The 17,628-nt window shown below is 43.6% G+C and overlaps 1 protein-coding gene across 1 annotated transcript in view; it reads left to right on the forward strand.

The window, feature by feature from the left end:
* EML1 (EMAP like 1) overlaps positions 1 to 17,628 on the forward strand; it is a 265,065-nt gene that overhangs the window by 138,933 nt on the left and 108,504 nt on the right. The window contains 3 exon segments of the mRNA XM_029597926.1: positions 1,715 to 1,864; position 2,988; positions 3,314 to 3,382. Of these exon segments, the coding sequence (XP_029453786.1) occupies positions 1,715 to 1,864; position 2,988; positions 3,314 to 3,382 (220 nt within the window).

A 17,628-nucleotide genomic window follows, 5' to 3' on the forward strand; every position in this document is an offset into this window, starting at 1 on the left:
ACTTACCCTGTTCTCCTTTAAAGCCTGATGAAGACATACTACCACTCATTGCCTGTTGGCTTGTTTTTGCTCTTCTTTGGCCCTCTAATGTTCCAGGTGACTGAGCAAACATGCAATCCTCCTCCCCCATTTCTTTTACCTGTTACTCCACTACCTGTCCTTATCACATGCTTAGTGTCTGTCTGGTTTGCCACTACCTCTGCTAGTAGGCTTAGGAGAAACATTAGGAAGGAGTTCTTTACAGAAAGGATGGTGGATGCCTAGAATAGCTTCCCAGTGGGGAGGTATTAAGAGACAAAACCTGTATCAGAATTCAGGCAGGCATGGGACATGCAGGTAGGATTGTTTGGGATGGTAAGCTGAAATAGACTTTATGGTAGTGCAGTAGGTTCAGCAGACTAGATAAGCCCAGTGGATTTTATTTGCTGTTAGTTGCTGTGTTATGTATCTTTTCTGTGACAATGTGACATGCATATTTGTTTTGCTGGTTCGTAGTATAATACAAGTCATATGGATGAGAGTTGGTCAAGTACAAGTTTTAATTATGTTTTAAGGTATGCATTAATGTTTTAACTGTTTAAACATTTTATGTGTTTTTATGAATATTTGCTGTGTGATCTGCACTGAATGGATATGATTCTTGGAAGTAGCGGTCTAAAATACTTTTAAATGTCTGTTGGACTTGGAACTAAAAAAACTAGCTGAAAGCAAACAAAGAAGATACTAAAACTATGCAAATAAGGGAGCCATTTTCAATAAGGGATGGTACAGTTAAACTATTGTGGTTTGACTGTAATATTACTGACTACAGTCTAGCAAAGTTAAAGTTTAAGGGGTTGGCTTCTGCAATCTTTTATACACAATTCAGCTGACTCACTGGCATGAAGCAGTGTGACTCAGTGCTTTGATGGCAAGTCTTGTGTGTCTGTTCGACATGCAGAAAGGCTTCTGTGCCTAAGCTCTAACTTCTGCACACAAACTCAAGCAGTGAGCTAATTTATGAGATGGGAGTGATAAAAAAAACCAAAAAAAAAGACCGTTTTCAAATAATTTTACCTAGGTATGTAAACAGTTACCAGGGTAAAATCAGTGCCTGAAAATTTCCTTTCCTTCCCTCCCCTGTACAGGTAAAGGTACCTGTGCTTTGAAACGGTGCGGGAACTTGTACCCATATCACAGAGAGGCAAGTTTGAGGCCAGCATGCAACGCATGGGGTTTTCAGGTTCAAAGTCAGCAGGTACAAAAATACCCACCGTGCTGGCCAACCCACAAATTTTCAAAATACTCGTGTACTGGCAAGTAGTGCAGGTACTTAAGAAAATGTCCCCAGAATGGTAGCCCTGAAATTTGAGTTTCTTAAGAGTAGTTTTCTTTTTATGCATATATGTTGACACAAATATTGTGCTCAGGATTGTGAAGCATTCTAAAATTTTATTTCTGATGTGATCTTGTATTAGTGGAAGTTTTAAATAAATTTGCGGTTTAAGTAAAAATCAGTGCAAAAATGAATATCATCATGTAAAATGTATCTGTGGTTTTCATTTGGTTTATTAGATTAAGTTGAATTACCCTAGAAAAAGTTTTTTGTTTTTTGGTCAGGTGCATACGCAGAGTAGCTATGCAGTCATTTGATGCGCTACACTTCATTTTTACCAGCTCATGTACTGAATTGCATATCTCTCTGAATGTGTTCACTTCTTAACAAATGTGTTAGATATGGCTACAGAGGCAGAGACTGTCGGAATAACCTGTACCTTCTCCCCACCGGTGAAACTGTGTATTTTATTGCATCAGTGGTTGTGTTGTACAATGTTGAAGAAGAACTCCAGAGACATTACACTGGTCACAATGATGATGTGAAGTGGTAAGTCTGAAGATAGCAAACCTGAGAAACTTTGGTTTGTTGTAGTTTCCTCCTGCCTCCTTTTGGCTTCCAGTTTACTTGGAGCCAGTGCTGGGATCCTGGCACCATGAACTTTCATTTGCAATCTGCCCAAGGACTTTCCTCCCACTATTTTACCTGGTCTGGTAATTGCAGTCAACAGATTTCAGTCGGAGAGGCCAGGCACCAGGTCTCCCTCCAGCACTCTGCAATCAAGGGTCGTGAATTTGGCCACTAGGTGTCACCGTAGAGCGACGACCATGATTCTTTCCCCACTGTTGGCCGTGAATGCTGTTTCTGCAGCAGCCTCGGTCGCTGAGCCATCGGCCACCCTGCAAAGTTTGCTGTTATCAGAAGCACAGTCTTACTGCAGTACAGAGGATGAGCTGGCTAAAGCTGCTTTTGCTAAAGCAGGCCTATTTTTAGAAAATCACAGCTGAAATGTAATCGTCAGTATCAAGAAAAATAAAAAAAAAAGAGCAATATTTACATGCCAAGCAGTAAGTATTACTACTACCCTTTTCTTTATGACCAAATATGACATCAGACTGTGTTAGACTAATAAACACAGCTTGGATGTCTCAAAATCAGTAGGGAGTCTATATAGCTAAAATATGGTGCTCTGCATCCTTGAGGGTATAGCACTAGACTTTATTATGGAAGTTTGCAGCACTACCCTCTAGCTGCAGGTGGTAAGATGTGATATTGCCTGAATGTTCCATCCGCTGAGTCATATAGTTCATTCAGGCCCCTCTAATGGCTGGACACTTCTTATACAAGGTTTAGCGAAAGGAAATGCTATAAGTAATGCTTCTGAGTATTCTCTTTTTTTTTTTTTTCTTTTTTCTTGCTGTCTGGAGTTTTGAAGGTTTTCCCTACTATTTCTTTGTTCTTTTGCTGCTTGAAAACCTTTTTGGTGTGAGAGAAGCAGGATTGGTCTAAGAGCACGGCAAGTGGTAATAAAACCACAAATCTGCTGACCATATCTGACTTCAAAAATAAAACTACATAAAATTATTTGCATAGAGACAGATTGCAGTCATGCCTGCTGCTGCTGTTTACATGTGTTGGTGGGGGGCACGTTCAGGCTGTATATTCTGAGCAGTGTGCACCTTGGTAGACAAAGACCTATTACAGCTGTAGGATGCTGGAGAGGCAAGGATTGAGTGCTAGGATTCAGTGGCTGGTGCCCTAGCTCTGCCAAATTACAAAACATATGTACACTCTAAACCCCATAAGAGAGTTTGTGAGTTCCACAAATTAAGACCTATAGGGATGAAATGGATACTTCTGTGGTATCTGAAAGTACAAGAACAGATGATTATAATTGCTCTGAAATCCTAAACTTAGAAATGTGTATGTGTGTGTGTTTTAAATAATTAATTGGTGGTTTGGCGTTTTTAAAACTGTGCTTATACATTTCTTTTCTAGCCTGCTGTCCACCCTGACAGGATCACCATAGCAACAGGCCAGGTTGCAGGTACATCCAAGGATGGAAAAGTAAGTGATCCCTTTTCATTGAGAACTAGACGAGTTCAGATTTCACACAGTATCATTGCAGACATAAATATTACATCACACATGGCCTGATTCACTAAGGTTTTCTCCCATTCTGTCTCTAGGGGAAAAGACCTTGATCAGTCAGGCCCTAAAGTAACACAGTAGATAATCACCCATTGGGCCACCCAGTCTTCCAGGACGTATCTCGGCTGGTGGTTATACAAGCTTGGCTGCCTGAGAGGTGCTGCTCCTTTTCCCCATCAGTTTTGTTTGTTGTCCCTTTTAGGGTCCTTTGCCATTTTGGGAAGAAGATACAAGTTCCCATACATACACCAATACTTAGGCACTCTCCCTCTCCCATCTCATATTTTTTTATCCAGTCTGTCAGTCCTCTACATCTGTCCCTACATCTGTCCATGGCATGATTACATGCTATTGTAGTGTTTCTTTCCATCACCTCTGCTGATAGCTTATTTCAGGCATCCACTATCCTCTCAGTAAAGAAGTATCCGAACCTTCTTCCCTTCACTCCATATCATGGCTCCTTGTTCCTGAATTTCTTGTTCTTTGGAAAATTTAACCCTCATGTACTTGATTGCATTCTGCCAAATATTTGACCGTTGCTTTTTAATCTTCAAACACTAAAATAAGCATTTTCTAGAATTGCAAGATTTACATACCATATAGCAGTAGATGTGAATCAGGTTATATAAGTGTCTTTATATTTTTCTTTTGCACTCAGTAATTCTAATCAGTCTTGCACATTACTTGTTTTAATAAGGGGCACGTACATGAAGAATCCAATGTCTGTGAACAGGGGCTGGTCTAATACAATAATGCATCTGAAAGTTGAAGTGATAGCAACTGTGGTTAGCCATAAGTCTTAAATTCTGAAAGGAAAGACAATAATGCTTATATGGTGGCTGTATTCTGCTCTTGTGCCTGCTTTAAGCACTCCTGCAGGACCTTCTTCAGAGGAGCACAGACGAGAGTTCATTCCCTGTGAATTAAGGAAAACTTCGCTTCTGCTTGGGACTGATTTACTAAAAAAAAAAAAAAAGTTATGTGCTAACCCTTTATTAGCATGCAGACTAATTAACACAGTGTACAAAGGCCCTAACAAAACAAATAAGAAAAGATTTTGCAAAATCTATGGAAAATTTGGACTAGATCCATGTAGGCAAACATGGGCATTGCAGTTTCCAAAAGTGATTTCTGCAGATCAAGCCAAGTGAATGGGCTACCTGAAAATTGCCCACCCTGCATACGGCTAAAGTGCACACATACTTTTTCTTAACATTTGGCAGGATTAGGATGGGGATTGAAGCAACGTGCATACTTTTCTATTAACAAAAGTATGCGCATTGTTTTCCTTGGAAAAAGTACCCACAGATAAAGCAGGTGCAAGCATCCATGGGTGCGTTTTCCTGAGGCAATTTTCATAGAAAAAATAGGCGTGTACTTTCATTTTGAAAACTGAGGAAAGAGCTGCAGGTAAAACTTATCCACAGGCTTTGCAGCTGTGCAGATAGCATTAAACTTACCCTCTTTTTTGGTTGCAAGCTTTTATATATATATATATATATATATATATATATATATATATATATATAGCTATCAATACCGAACATTCAGCACACTGTAAATAATTGTTATAGTCAATGAGTTACTTTCTGCTTTGGCTTCTTCTTCTCCCAGTTCCATTACCCCTGTTTCATTGTAACTTTTGCCTCTCTTCGCTATGTTAATGTTTAAGGTTTTTTACCCCAGTACCTTGTAAACCGACATGATATGATCTGTATCATGAATGCCGGTATAAAAAAAGCACTAAATAAATAAAATAAATATATAGATAGACTTGTTACAGGATTTGGTGCGAGAGGTAACAGTGTTGGAGCTACTTGGCAATAGTGATCAGATCAAATTCGATTTAATAACTGAGGGAGGATATTAAATAAATCTAATGTGACAGCATTTAACTTTCAAAAAGGTAACTATGATAAAATGAGAAAAATGGTTAGGAAAAAACTGAAAGGAGGAGCTGCAAAGGTTAAGAGTTTATGCCAGGCATGGACATTGATTAAAAATACCATCTTGGAAGCCCAGACCAGATGTATTTCTCTCATTAGAAAAGGTGAAAGGAAGGCTAAATAATTACTGGCATGGTTAAAAGGTGAGGTGTTAGAGGCTATAATAGCTAAAAGAACATCTTTCAAAAAATAGAAAAGGGATCCGAATGAAATGTGAGTAGCAAATCACCTGAACCGGTTGGTATACAACCCAGGATTCTGAAGGAATTAAAAAATGAAATTTCAGATCTATTAGTTAAAATTTGTAACCTATCTTTAAAATCTTTCAGTGTACCTGAAGACTGGAGGGTGACCAATGTAAACCCCATATTTTAAAAAGAGCTCCAGGGGTGATCTGGGAAACTATAGTCCAGTGAGCGTGACTTCAGTGCTGGGAAAATAGTGGAAACTATTCTAAAGATCAAAATCACAGAACATATAGAAAGACATGGTTAATGGAACACAGTCAACATATATTTACCCAAGGGAAGTCTTGCCTCACAAATCTGTTTCATTTTTTTGAAGTGGTTAATAAATGTGGATAAAGGTGAACCGGTAGATATAGTGTATTTGGATTTTCAGAAGGCATTTGACTAAGTCCCTCATGAGAGGCTTCTAAGAAACTTAAAAGTCATGGGATAGGAGGCGATGTCCTTTTGTGGATTACAAACTGGTAAAGACAGGAAACAGAGAGTAGGATTAAATGGTCAATTTTCTCAGTGGAAAAGGGTAAACAGTGGAGTACCCTCAGGGATCTGTATTTGGACGGTGCTTTTCAATATATTTATAAATGATCTGGAAAAGAATACGACAAGTGAGGTTATCAAATTTGCAGATGATACAAATTATTCAGAGTAGTTCAATCACAGGCGTACCTTGCAGGAGGACCTTGCGAGACTGGAAGACTGGGCATCCAAATGGCAGATGAAATTTAATGAGGACAAGTGCAAGGTGTTGCATATAGGGAAAATAACACTTTCCTAGGTGTAGCAGATGGACTCAAAACAAATGGGTATAGTGTGCTCGTGCTAGCAGTTGGAGACTGATCTGACGTCAGTACGGGTACATATACCCCACAGGAAGTGAAGCATTCAGTAATTTCCGTCTCCAAAGCAGTTTTGTGCTACCCCACGCTCGCTGAGCGTGTTTCCAAATTCTATCATTTTGGACTTCCTACAAGATGGACTTCAGAAGGGTCTGTCCCTCAGCTCCATCAAGGTACAGGTAGCAGCGCTGTCTTGCTACGGTCCCAGACGGGACGGCAAATCCATTGCCCAGCACCCAGACGTTTCACGCTTCCTGAAAGGAGTTAAAACACATTCGCCTGCCACTAAAGTGGCCAGTGCCCTTGTGGAACCTTAACCTAGTAATGGAATTTCTAGCGAGATCAGCCTTCAGGCCCCTTCGAGGCCTGTCCCTCCATTTGTTAACCTTGAAGATGGTGTTCTTGCTGCCTGTGTGTGTCGCACGCCGCATCTCAGAGCTACAAGCACTATCCTGTTCGTGATCCATTTCTTAGAATCACTCCAGAGGCTATCCATCTTCGTACGGTTTCCTTCCTTTTTTAACCACAAAGTGGTCCTTCCCACTTTCACCTCAACCAAACCATATCCTTGCCTACCACGGAAGGTTTGAAGAAATCGGAAGAAGGTCGAATACTACGTCATCTCGACATCGGCAGACTGCTGTCCAGATACCTGGAAATGTCAGAAGCAGTACAGAAGACGGACCACCTGTTCATCCTGCACAGCGGGAAGAAGCAAGGGGAAGCGGCCTCACGGCCGACCATCGCCCACTGGATTAAAAGAAGTTATCAAGGCAGCCTACGTAGAGGCAGGAAAACCACCACCTCTACAGGTCAAGGCTCATTCTACCAGAGCACAATCATCCTCTTGGGCAGAAGACAAGCTGCTGTCGCCTGCAGAGATATGTAAAGCGGTGATGTGGTCCTCCCTCCATACCTTCTCCAGATTCTAAACCGTCTGGACGTTCAGGCAAGGGAGGACACAGCATTTGCGAGGGCGATCCTACACGGTCCTCGGGCAGCCTCCCGCCCAGTCCGGGAGTAGCTTTTGTACATCCCATTTGTTTTGAGTCTATCTGCTATACGCTAGGAAATGTTAAGATTACTTACCTGGTAATCTCCTTTTCCTTAGTGTATGCAGATGGACTCAGCATCCCACCCGGCTGCCGGTATACATGGGGATTCGCTGACTCACGGTAAGCCATGTTTTGCTTATAATAGGGCTTCCACCCTGCCGGGTGTCGACGCCTTCCGGTTGAGAACACTGGCGGTCTCCAGCTACCATCAATTGGTCAGGGTAATCCTGTTGATTAATCGATCAGTCAGTACACATATATCCATAAAAGGTTTTGCAAGGAAGATTACTGAATTTCTTCACTTCCTGTGGGGGTATATGTACCCATGCTGACGTCAGATCCATCTCTAACTGCTAGCAAGAGCACACTATACCCATTTGTTTTGAGTCCATCTGCATACACTAAGGAAAAGGAGATTACCAGGTAAGTAATCTTAACAATATAGGGAAAAGTTACACGATGTTAGGTTCCTCATTAGGAGCTCTACCACCCAGTAAAAAGGTCTAGGCAACATAGTGGATAAATATTCAGCTCAGTGTGCTGCAGAAGTCAAAAAAGCAAACAATGTTAGGAATTATTAGGAAGGGAATGGTGAATAAAACTGAAAATGTCATAATGCCTCTGTATTGCTCCATGGTGAGACCGCACTTTGAGTACTGTGTACAGTTCTGATCACCGCATCTCAAAAAAGATATAGTTGCACTGGAGAAGGTGTAGAGAAGGGTGACCAAAATGATAAAGGGGATGGAACAGCTCTCCTATGAGGAATGGCTAAAGAGGTTAGGGCTGTTCAGCTTGGCGAAAACACAGCTGAGGGGGGGATATGATAGAGGTCATTAAAATCATGAGATATAAATCTGTTATTTATACTTTCGGATAATAGAAGGAGTAGGGGGCACTCAATGAAGTTAGCAAGTAGCACATTTAAAACTAATCATAGAAATTTTTTTTTCACTCAATATACAATTAAGCTCTGGAATTTGTTGCCAGAGGATGTGGTTAGTGTAGCTGGGTTTAAAAAAAGGTTTGGATAAGTTCTTGGAGGAGAAGTCCATTAACTGCTATTAATCAAGTTGACTTATGGAATGGCCTCTGCTACTACTGGCATCAGTAGCATGGAATCTTCTTAGTGTTTGGGTACTTGCCAGATTCTTGTAGCCTGGATTGGCCACTGTTGGAAACAGGGTGCTGGGCTTGATGGATCCCCTTAGTCTGACCCAGTATGGCAATTTCTTATGTTCTTATAAAATAATGAGTTGAATGGAATGAATAAATCTTGATCAATTGTTTATTCTTTCGAAAAGTATAAAGACCAGTGGGGACACAATGAAGCTACTAGGTAGTACATTTAAAACTATTAGAGAAAATATTTTCTTTACTCAATGCATAATTAAGCTCTGGAATTCCTTGCCAGAGGATGTGGTGAAAGCTATTAGTTTAGATGAATTTAAAAAAGTTTGGACAAGTTCCTGGAGAAAAAGTCCATTAACATATTCAGAAATCCACTGCTTATTCTTGGGATAAGCATCTCAGAATCTATCTGCCCTTTGGGATCCTGCCAGGTACTTGTGGCCTGGATTGGCCATTGTTGGAAACAGGATACCGGGCTTGATGGACCTTTGGTCTGAACCTGTATGGAAAGCCTTATGTTCTTATGTCCTGAAAATGTGGTTGCTGTACATTAAATGGTAGGGGCATAATGAGACTGATAAGCAAAAAAAACAGCTGGTCCCTAAATTTTGCCCCTAGGTTAGGTCCCTAATTTTGACACCTATTTTCAGTTGAAAAGAGCCTTAAGTTTTCAGCTGAAAATTCACATAAATTTAGGACCCTAAATTCAGGCCTCCTGTTCATTTTCCTGGATTTAGGCTCCTAGGTTAGGTGCCTAGTTCTGAAAATCACTGCTTGGCTCCTTTGTTTTCCTGCCCTAACTCCACCCCTACCTGTAGATATCTACATTTTAGGCTCCTAAATTTAGGGAAGTAGTGAAACTAGTAGCCTAAATTTAGGGACTCAGCCCTGGTAAATATTCCAAAGGGCCAATTTAGGATCCTAACTGCAGAAGTTAAGAGCCTAAATTTTGAAGACTGACTCCATATGCACACAGAAAGATCCATATGTTAAATGGGAAAACATTTTAAATTCATACCTATCCTGAAGGTTTGATTACTGTAGGCTTAGGAGATAACATGTACACAGACAAAGCAAATACATAAGCAATTAAAAAAAAACCCTAGAAATCTTGTTTTGCTCATATGCTGGCGCATTAAGAGAGTAATTTTCAATATGAATGTAACATAGCATGCAGACACTGAAGTGGTTACAGATAAAGATATACTTATATTTTATAGACGTGTGGCAGGAGCTGCACAGTTTATCTTTGTCCATATCTGTATTTCAGTGCGCTCACCTTTTTTTATGCATAGTTTGTGTACCTGTTTTATAACAGTTGAGGCAGGAGATAATTGTAACTTGTGCATGTAATTAGCCTCCGTTCATGTGCGGAGGCAAGTATTTTTATAAAGTATGTGCATACTTAGGAAGCACTATTTTGCTTGCATACTTTTTAATCGTCAGTTTACCAACATCTCCATCAATTCACCCACATTTTCACCAGGTCTCCTAGAGCTCCCAGCTAAAAACTGCAGACAAATGAGCGTGGTTTCATTTCTGCCACTTAATTAGCTGCTGCAAAAGCGAGGGCATAAGGTGCATAACACCGCTTACAAAATACACAGAGACCCACCCCAGAATGCCCCTAAACCAACCCACGCTTTTTTTGTTTACATTTGAGTGACACTGCAAATACTCATGCTTTGGGCTTTTACAAAATGCTTACTTCTAATTTTACATGCTGAAACCTTTCGAAAATTGCCACCTAAATATTAATGCACAAGAGGTACACAATATGCTAATGGTCTCATTAGTCATTAGCGTTCCCCGGAGCAGAAACTAAAGTTAAAGCACTTTGTACGAATTATTTATTTATTGCATTTTAAATGTAACAACTTAAGACTGACATCTAAAACAGAGACATAGAACAAGGTTAAGCCATTAACAGAAATGAAATATATATATATTAACATTTCAGAAGAAATATTACTGTTTAGACCTAATTCCTGTACAATTAAGATGCCTTATATAGAAAGGCTACGTCATAGAATGAAAGAGTATATTAACTGCAGAAATGAAAGTCAAAAACATGAAAGAAGCCACAACCAAAACTTCACTGCTAAAGCACTTTTTAGCACTTAAAATTTAGCTTCTGTCCAGGCCTGGAAATGAATTACTAATGCACCTGTGCTTCACACGAGGACATGGAGGAGGCCATGTCCTTGGCATTCTCCTTCCCCGTTTCCCAATACATATTTAAAAAAAAAAAAAAAAAAAAAAAAAAGCACCCCCCTTACTTCCCAGTCCGCCCTCCTATCCCACTCAATGGTCTGTAAAAACGCTCCACTCCCTATTCCCTGATACCTCTTCTGATCCCAATCAGAAAAAAAGAAAATAACCCCACTCAGAATCTCCCGCCCACCCTATGGTCCAAAAAACAAAACCCGGAAACGTTTCCAGTGCTGAGCTAGCAGAAGGAAACAGCCTTGCCTCTTAGTGGTCCAGCAGACAGCAGTGCTTTTGGTTTCCTTACTGAGGCTCAGGTTAGAGGTCCCTAGTAGGCTGGACTAGAGCATTGCTGGGCAGTATGAGGGAAGGCTTAGCATTACAAACCTGTGCGGGTCCTGGGGTCTTTCCTCCAGGGAGCATGGAACAGTGGATAAGGTTATATTTTTTTCACAGATGAGTGGGAAGGAGATTGGGGTTAGTGGGAGTGTTTTTTGTTTTTTTTCTTCTTCATGAAGGAAATGGAAAGGGAGGAGTTGGGTTGGGGTTCACCTTTTTATGCAGTTGGCGTGTTGGGGGTTCATTAGTTTAGTCCTATATGCATAGAACACGTGTGTGGTGTACTCGGTGCACTTTTCCATAGCGCCGGTGTGCTCTGCATATCATTTGTTTATTACATCAGAATTAAAACTACTGCTGTAACCTGTTGTCCCCTGCCTTGGGTGAATGTCATATTCAAAAAAGCAGGTAATCTAGATGCCAGTATTCAATAAGCCACTGAGTGGAGAAGTTAAGCTTTTTTCTTCACTTCGATCCCTTGAGGCTAAAGGATGGAAATGAAGAATAGGTATAACCTATGTTAACTGAGGTAACCTGCATGGGGTGGCAGTTACTACCCATGACAAAAACTATGGGGTAACCTGCACGGAGTGGCAGTTATTACCCCCTCAAAAAAAAAAAAAATAATTGCTGGGCAGACTGGATGACCATTTAGCTCTTTTACTGCCAACATATATTAAAGTTAGCCAGATAACTTGTGCCAGTTATTCAGTGGGGTAAATGTCCTGCTGAATATATTCCCTTAGTTATCAGGCTACACATAGCCTGATTAATTTTAAAATCTAATGTGTATGATTAAAACCAAACCGGTTATATTCAAAGTTATCCTGTCTTGGTGGCCAGATAACTTGCCACCAGATATATCTGTATATTATTTTTGTTTACTAATATGATAGTTTTGGTTTTTTTCTTTCTATGCCTGTTTTTATGAATGTTCTGATTGTAAACTGCATTGGACATATCTTTGAATGTGCAGAATATAAGATTTATTAAAAATATATATTCAAAGGTATCCGGTTAATTGGCACTGATTTAAAAAAAAAAAAAAAAAAAGTGCAGTTTGGGCCTGTGGCCTGAATCCCATTCCCAATACTTCACAAATGGGCCTGCTGGGAAGAGCCCAAGCTCCTTCTCCTAGCCCAACTCTTCCAATAAATTTTCAGGTTCTAGGTCACCCTTCCACCCCTCTCATGTCCATATTAAATGAACCAAACTTCCCCTTCTTTTCTCCCTATCCAGTACCTTTGGGTATGAAGGCCCCTCTGCCAGGATCACAGTTCTCGAGTGCAATCCCATCTGCTTCCAACATTGATATGAGAACAATGTTGGAAACATAAATGGCTTTGAACATTGACTCCCCAAATAAAACCGGCTTATTTACTGCTGGTTTTAAACCAGTAGAGTATTCTAGACAGGAGGGGGTCACAGTGTAAACATTGCCTTCAATATGGATGGTGACTAAAATCAGTGATATACTAAGGGGGTGGGGGTCAACAGGGGGGAGGGATGCTGTTGCTGCCAGCATCTAGGAAGGTGCCGCAGTGGCACGAAGTGATATGCTGGCGGGGTTTCCACTCCCTGCTTGCAAAAGCGAGGTTCTGCGGCAGAAGAACAGGCCCTACAGTGATGCCAGATTTTCCTGAATCGGCGGCAGATGAAGAAGCCCTGTGGTGCAGCCAGTGGCCTAAGAAGAGGTTAAAATAGCCCTGCGAGAATGAGTGTCTGTCTATGAGAGGGTGCCTGTGTATGTAGGAGAGGGTGCCTGTGTGTGTGTGAGAGGTCGAGTGTATATAAGAGTGCGTTTTTGTATGTGTATGAGAGGGTGCCTCTATGAGTGTGTGTGTGTGTATAAGAGGGTGCATCTGTATGTGTCTGTGTGTGTATAAGTGGGCCTATGTGTGTATATGTGTCTGGGCTTCTGTGAGAGTGCCTGTACCTGCGTGGGTGTCTGTGAGAGGGAGTGCCTGCGTGTGCCTGTATATATATGTGTGTGTGAGAGGGGTTAAAGTTTGTGCACCCTCCTCCAATTCATGACAATCTCAGAATGACTAGAAATCTAAATTTCTCAGGTAAGGAGAGCAGGAGATAGTTTTATCCTTGTTAGTTCTAATTATTAGATTTGATGTCATCTGTTTTGAAATATTTTATTAGTGTTTGTTAATACTATTCATCAGCTGTTTTGATATATATATTTTTTTTAGTATGGTTTTACTATTCTGATTGATTTATATTTCTCCTAGGACCAGCAGGATGGTAGTCCTCACAGATGGGTGATATCATCAGATGGGGCCCGGCACAGAAAACTTTTATCAAAGTTTCTAGAACTTTGACTGGCACACTGAGCTTGCCCAGCATGCCACTATCCCGCACATCCACTTGGGGTCCCTCTTTAGTCTCTTTTTTTCCCCACGCAGTAGTTGCCTCGCGATGGTAGAGCTACTGCTCTGTAGTGTTTTTTTCAAATTGTTTCCCGGTTATTCTAGACTTTTTCTGCACTAGGTCCTTCTACTCTGATCGGTGCCCATCCAGCTGCATGGTAGGTGTTTGTTTTGGTTGATTCTTGGTGTGTTGCTCAATGGTGGCCGATGGCCATCGACCGCTCACTGGTTGTTTATGGTGTCGTCCGGATTTTGACAGTGTCCCTGGTGCCCGCAGACCATGTCTATTACTGATCCACATAAGGTCTATATCCTCTGCCTGGGGGCCTCGCACGATGCCAGTGGGTGCCATCTGTGCGATCAGTTGAGCCCCAAAGGACTTTGTGCCCAGCTGGACAAAATGGAAAAGCTCGAGAGAGAGGAGCCGGAGATAGGCCATCTCTGGTGTTGTCGCACTCTAGGACGTCGGGGTCTTCACCTTCCTCTGTGCCAGGGAAAGACCAGGCCGAGCATTGCAAAAAGGACCCTCAAACATCATCACCGGTTGCCATTGACGCATGACTCCAGGACCATGCAACATCGGCAGCCGCCATACCGCCACCAAAGCAACCCCCGTGAGGAAGAGGCATTGTTCTCTATCAGACCTGGGAGTCCCAGGTGTTCCCTCACCGATGGCGATGCTGGGCATTGAGCTTCCTCCTCCTCCTCCATCCGTCTTTACTTCACCAGACTTTCAAGAGGAGTTGGGTGGCAGGGTTCAGCTGGTGGTGCTCCGAGCCCTGCAATGTATCGAACTGCTTCTGGCATTGGTCCCCATGTCGATGCCGGAGCCTGCGCTGTCTCTCTTGGCGCCCCTGCTAAAGCGTTTGGACATCCTTTTAGGCATCCTTCCAGTGCAGCCTGTGCCCTGTGGACCTTTGGTTCCTCAGCGGCCTCCGATGCCCCCCTCTGGAGCGATATCCATCATTGGGTCCTCCGAAGAAGAAGACTTAACTGCGGCTGTCGGCACCTTCAGGGCCACTGGTCCTGCAGCCTGAGTTTCCTGATCCCGTTCCTGGGCTGTTGGGGATATCTGTGCCATCGGTGCTATCAATGCCCTCGGGGCCATTGCTGCCCTCTGTGCCCAAACTGAGAAGCCTGGGCAGGGACCATCCATGCCAGCCCCCAGGGGATCTTAGTGAGGAAGAGGCCCCCATATGACCCTTGGGAGGATGATATCTGGGAGTCCTCTTCAGAGGACTCAGGTGATCTTCCTTCGGTGCCTTTTCCGCCAGATGAGAAGCATAGATCTCCCGCGGATGATCTTTCCTTTGTGGGCTTTGTCAGGGCCATGGCTGAAACCATCCCATTTCACTCCTCACGAAGGAAGGACGCCCGACATAAAATGTTGGAGGTCCTCCAGTTTGTGGATACTCCTAAGGAAGTAGTGGCTGTCCCAGTCCATGATATTTTTAAGGAACTTCTCCTTAGGATCTGGGAACATCCTGTGTCCATTCCTCCAGTTAATCGAAAGGCAGGTGCCATCTACCTGGTCCAACAGACACTGGGATTTGAGAGGCGTCATCTCCCATACCAATTGGTTGTGGTGGAGTCTGCCCTTAAAAAAGCCAGGCGCTCTCGCACCCATGCCTCTGCCCTTCCAGAAGAGAGCACAGGGCATTGGATGCCCTGGGTAGGAAGGTGTATCAAGGCACTGTGGTCATCGCCCGTATCGCCTCCTACCAACTATATATGACCCAATATAACCGGAACCTGTGGAAGCAGGTGCAGGAGCTGTCAGAGCGCCTGCCCCAAGAGCAGCAGAATGCATTCTTAGCGGTAGTACAGCAAAGTCTGGAGGCAGGAAAACACAAGTTGAGGTCCATTTCCGATGTTTTCGAAACGGCAGCGAGAGTAGCTGCAGCAGGCATTGGTGCTCTTAGGATGGCCTGGCTCTGTCTCTCTGACCTTCGGCCAGAGGTCCAAGAAAAGCTAGCAGATCTGCCCTGTATGGGTGAGAATCTATTCGGAGATAAGGTCAGGAATGCAGTGGCCCAGTTGAAGGATCCGACCTTGAGACCCTTCAACACCTGTCGGCTAGTACTTCCGACCTGCCATTCTCTGTCAAAACATCCTTGCGACAAGGTTCGGGGAACTCCTTCTACCGTCAGAAGAAATATTATCCTCCTGCTTCGCGAGCCCGCACACCCCATGCTGGTTCCAGGGGTCGTTCCAGTCAGGGGTGACCCCCAGGCCTCAGCCAGCCCCCAGCAACGCCCTGTATAGGGTTTTGAATGGGAGCGAGGGAGCGTGAGTCAGATTGCCATACCCTCAGCATCCTGCCCTCTGTTCGGAGCTGGGCTGCGTCATTTTGTGCACCGCTGGCCCCACATTATGTTGGATCAGTGGGTTCTCGTAATTGTTCGCCGAGGATATTGGCTGAATTTCAGGGAAGTCCCTGTGGACTCTCCCCCATGTCTATCGTGGGCGTCCTCTGCTCCTCAGGAAATACTTTTGACAAAGCTCTTTGCCTTTCTAATGGCCAGAGCGGTAGAAACCGTTTCTTCCCCCCCCCCCCCCCTCACCAGTGGGCAAATGGTTCTACTTTCAGTATTTCCTGATACCAAAGAGAACTGGGGGCTTACACTCTATTCTGGACCTGAGAGTCTTAAACAAATTCCTTCAAAGAGAGAGAGGTTCAAGATGGTCTCTTTGGGCACCTGATCCTGCTCCTAAGAAGAGAAGACTGGCTCTGCTCCCTCGACCTGAAGGATGCCTACGCCCACATTGTGATCTTCCTGGGTCACAGGAAGTATCTTTACTTTGTGGTGGGAAAGGATCACTTTCAGTATCGAGTATTGCCATTCGGCCTTGCGTCAGCTCCCTGGGTCTTCACCAAATGCCTGGCAGTGGTGGGGGCACACCTCTGACATTGGGGGAGTGGGTGCATGTGTTCCCCTACTTGGACAACTGGTCAAAAGCACCACTCAGCAGGAGGTGCTTTGCTCCTTACATCTGACCAACCAGGTTCTGCACTTTCTGGGTTTTGTCATCAATTACCCCAAGTCCCACCTCAGCCCGCCACACCTGGGCTTCATGGGGGCCAGACTGGACATGGTTCAGGCCAAGGTGTTTCTGCCCCGCGATAGAGTGCTTCCCCTGTCGTTGCTGGCAAACTTGGTCTGTGGCCATCAACAGGTTTCTGCTCGTCTGCTGCTTCGTCTTTTGGGTCACATAGCTGCGTCTGTCCATGTCACCCTTTTGGCCTGCCTGTGCATATGCAAGGCACAATGGACTTTGTGGTCCCAGTGGCAGCAGGCATCCCAGGACCTTGGGGCACATTTCTACATCACGCCGCTTCTCCAGGTCTCCCTGTCCTGGTGGGAGGATCTATCCAACCTGGAGCAGGGGGTCCCTTTTCAAGTTTCCCCGCCTCAGGTGGTGCTTACCGCCAATTCCTTCCCCCTGGGTTAGGGGACGCATGTGGATGACCTCCATGCACAAGGTCGGTGAATGGCTCAGGAATCTCTGTCAGATCAACTTCCTGGAGCTTCAGGCATTTCGAGTCTGTTTGCCCACAACACAGTCCTGATCCGGACAGTCAATCAAGTAACAATGTGGTACATCAACAAACGAGGCACTGGGTTGTTCCTCCTCTGTTAGGAGGCGGTACAGATTTGGTCCTGGGCTCTGTTGAGGGCATGCTCTTGAGCGATGTACCTAGCCAGAACAGAGAATGTGGTGGCGGATCATCTGAGTCTGGCGTTCCAACCACACGACATCTGATGATGTCACCCATCTGTGAGGACTAACATCCTGCTGTCCTAGGAGAACACCTGTTATAGGTAAGCAACTCTGCTTTCTTGATTGTATTGTTTTGAGGAATAGTAATATTCTGCCTTTTCATTGTTGCACTGCATACAGAATCTGGTTTGTTGTGGTTTCCAGTTCAATTTTTGTCTGTGTGTGTGTTAATGTATATGAGAGATACACAGAGGAAGCATGTGTGTGAGAGAGAGTTGCTTTTTCCTGCACAACCTAG

This window comes from Rhinatrema bivittatum, chromosome 4, assembly GCF_901001135.1.
Source record: "Rhinatrema bivittatum chromosome 4, aRhiBiv1.1, whole genome shotgun sequence".
NCBI classification, from domain to species: domain Eukaryota; kingdom Metazoa; phylum Chordata; class Amphibia; order Gymnophiona; family Rhinatrematidae; genus Rhinatrema; species Rhinatrema bivittatum.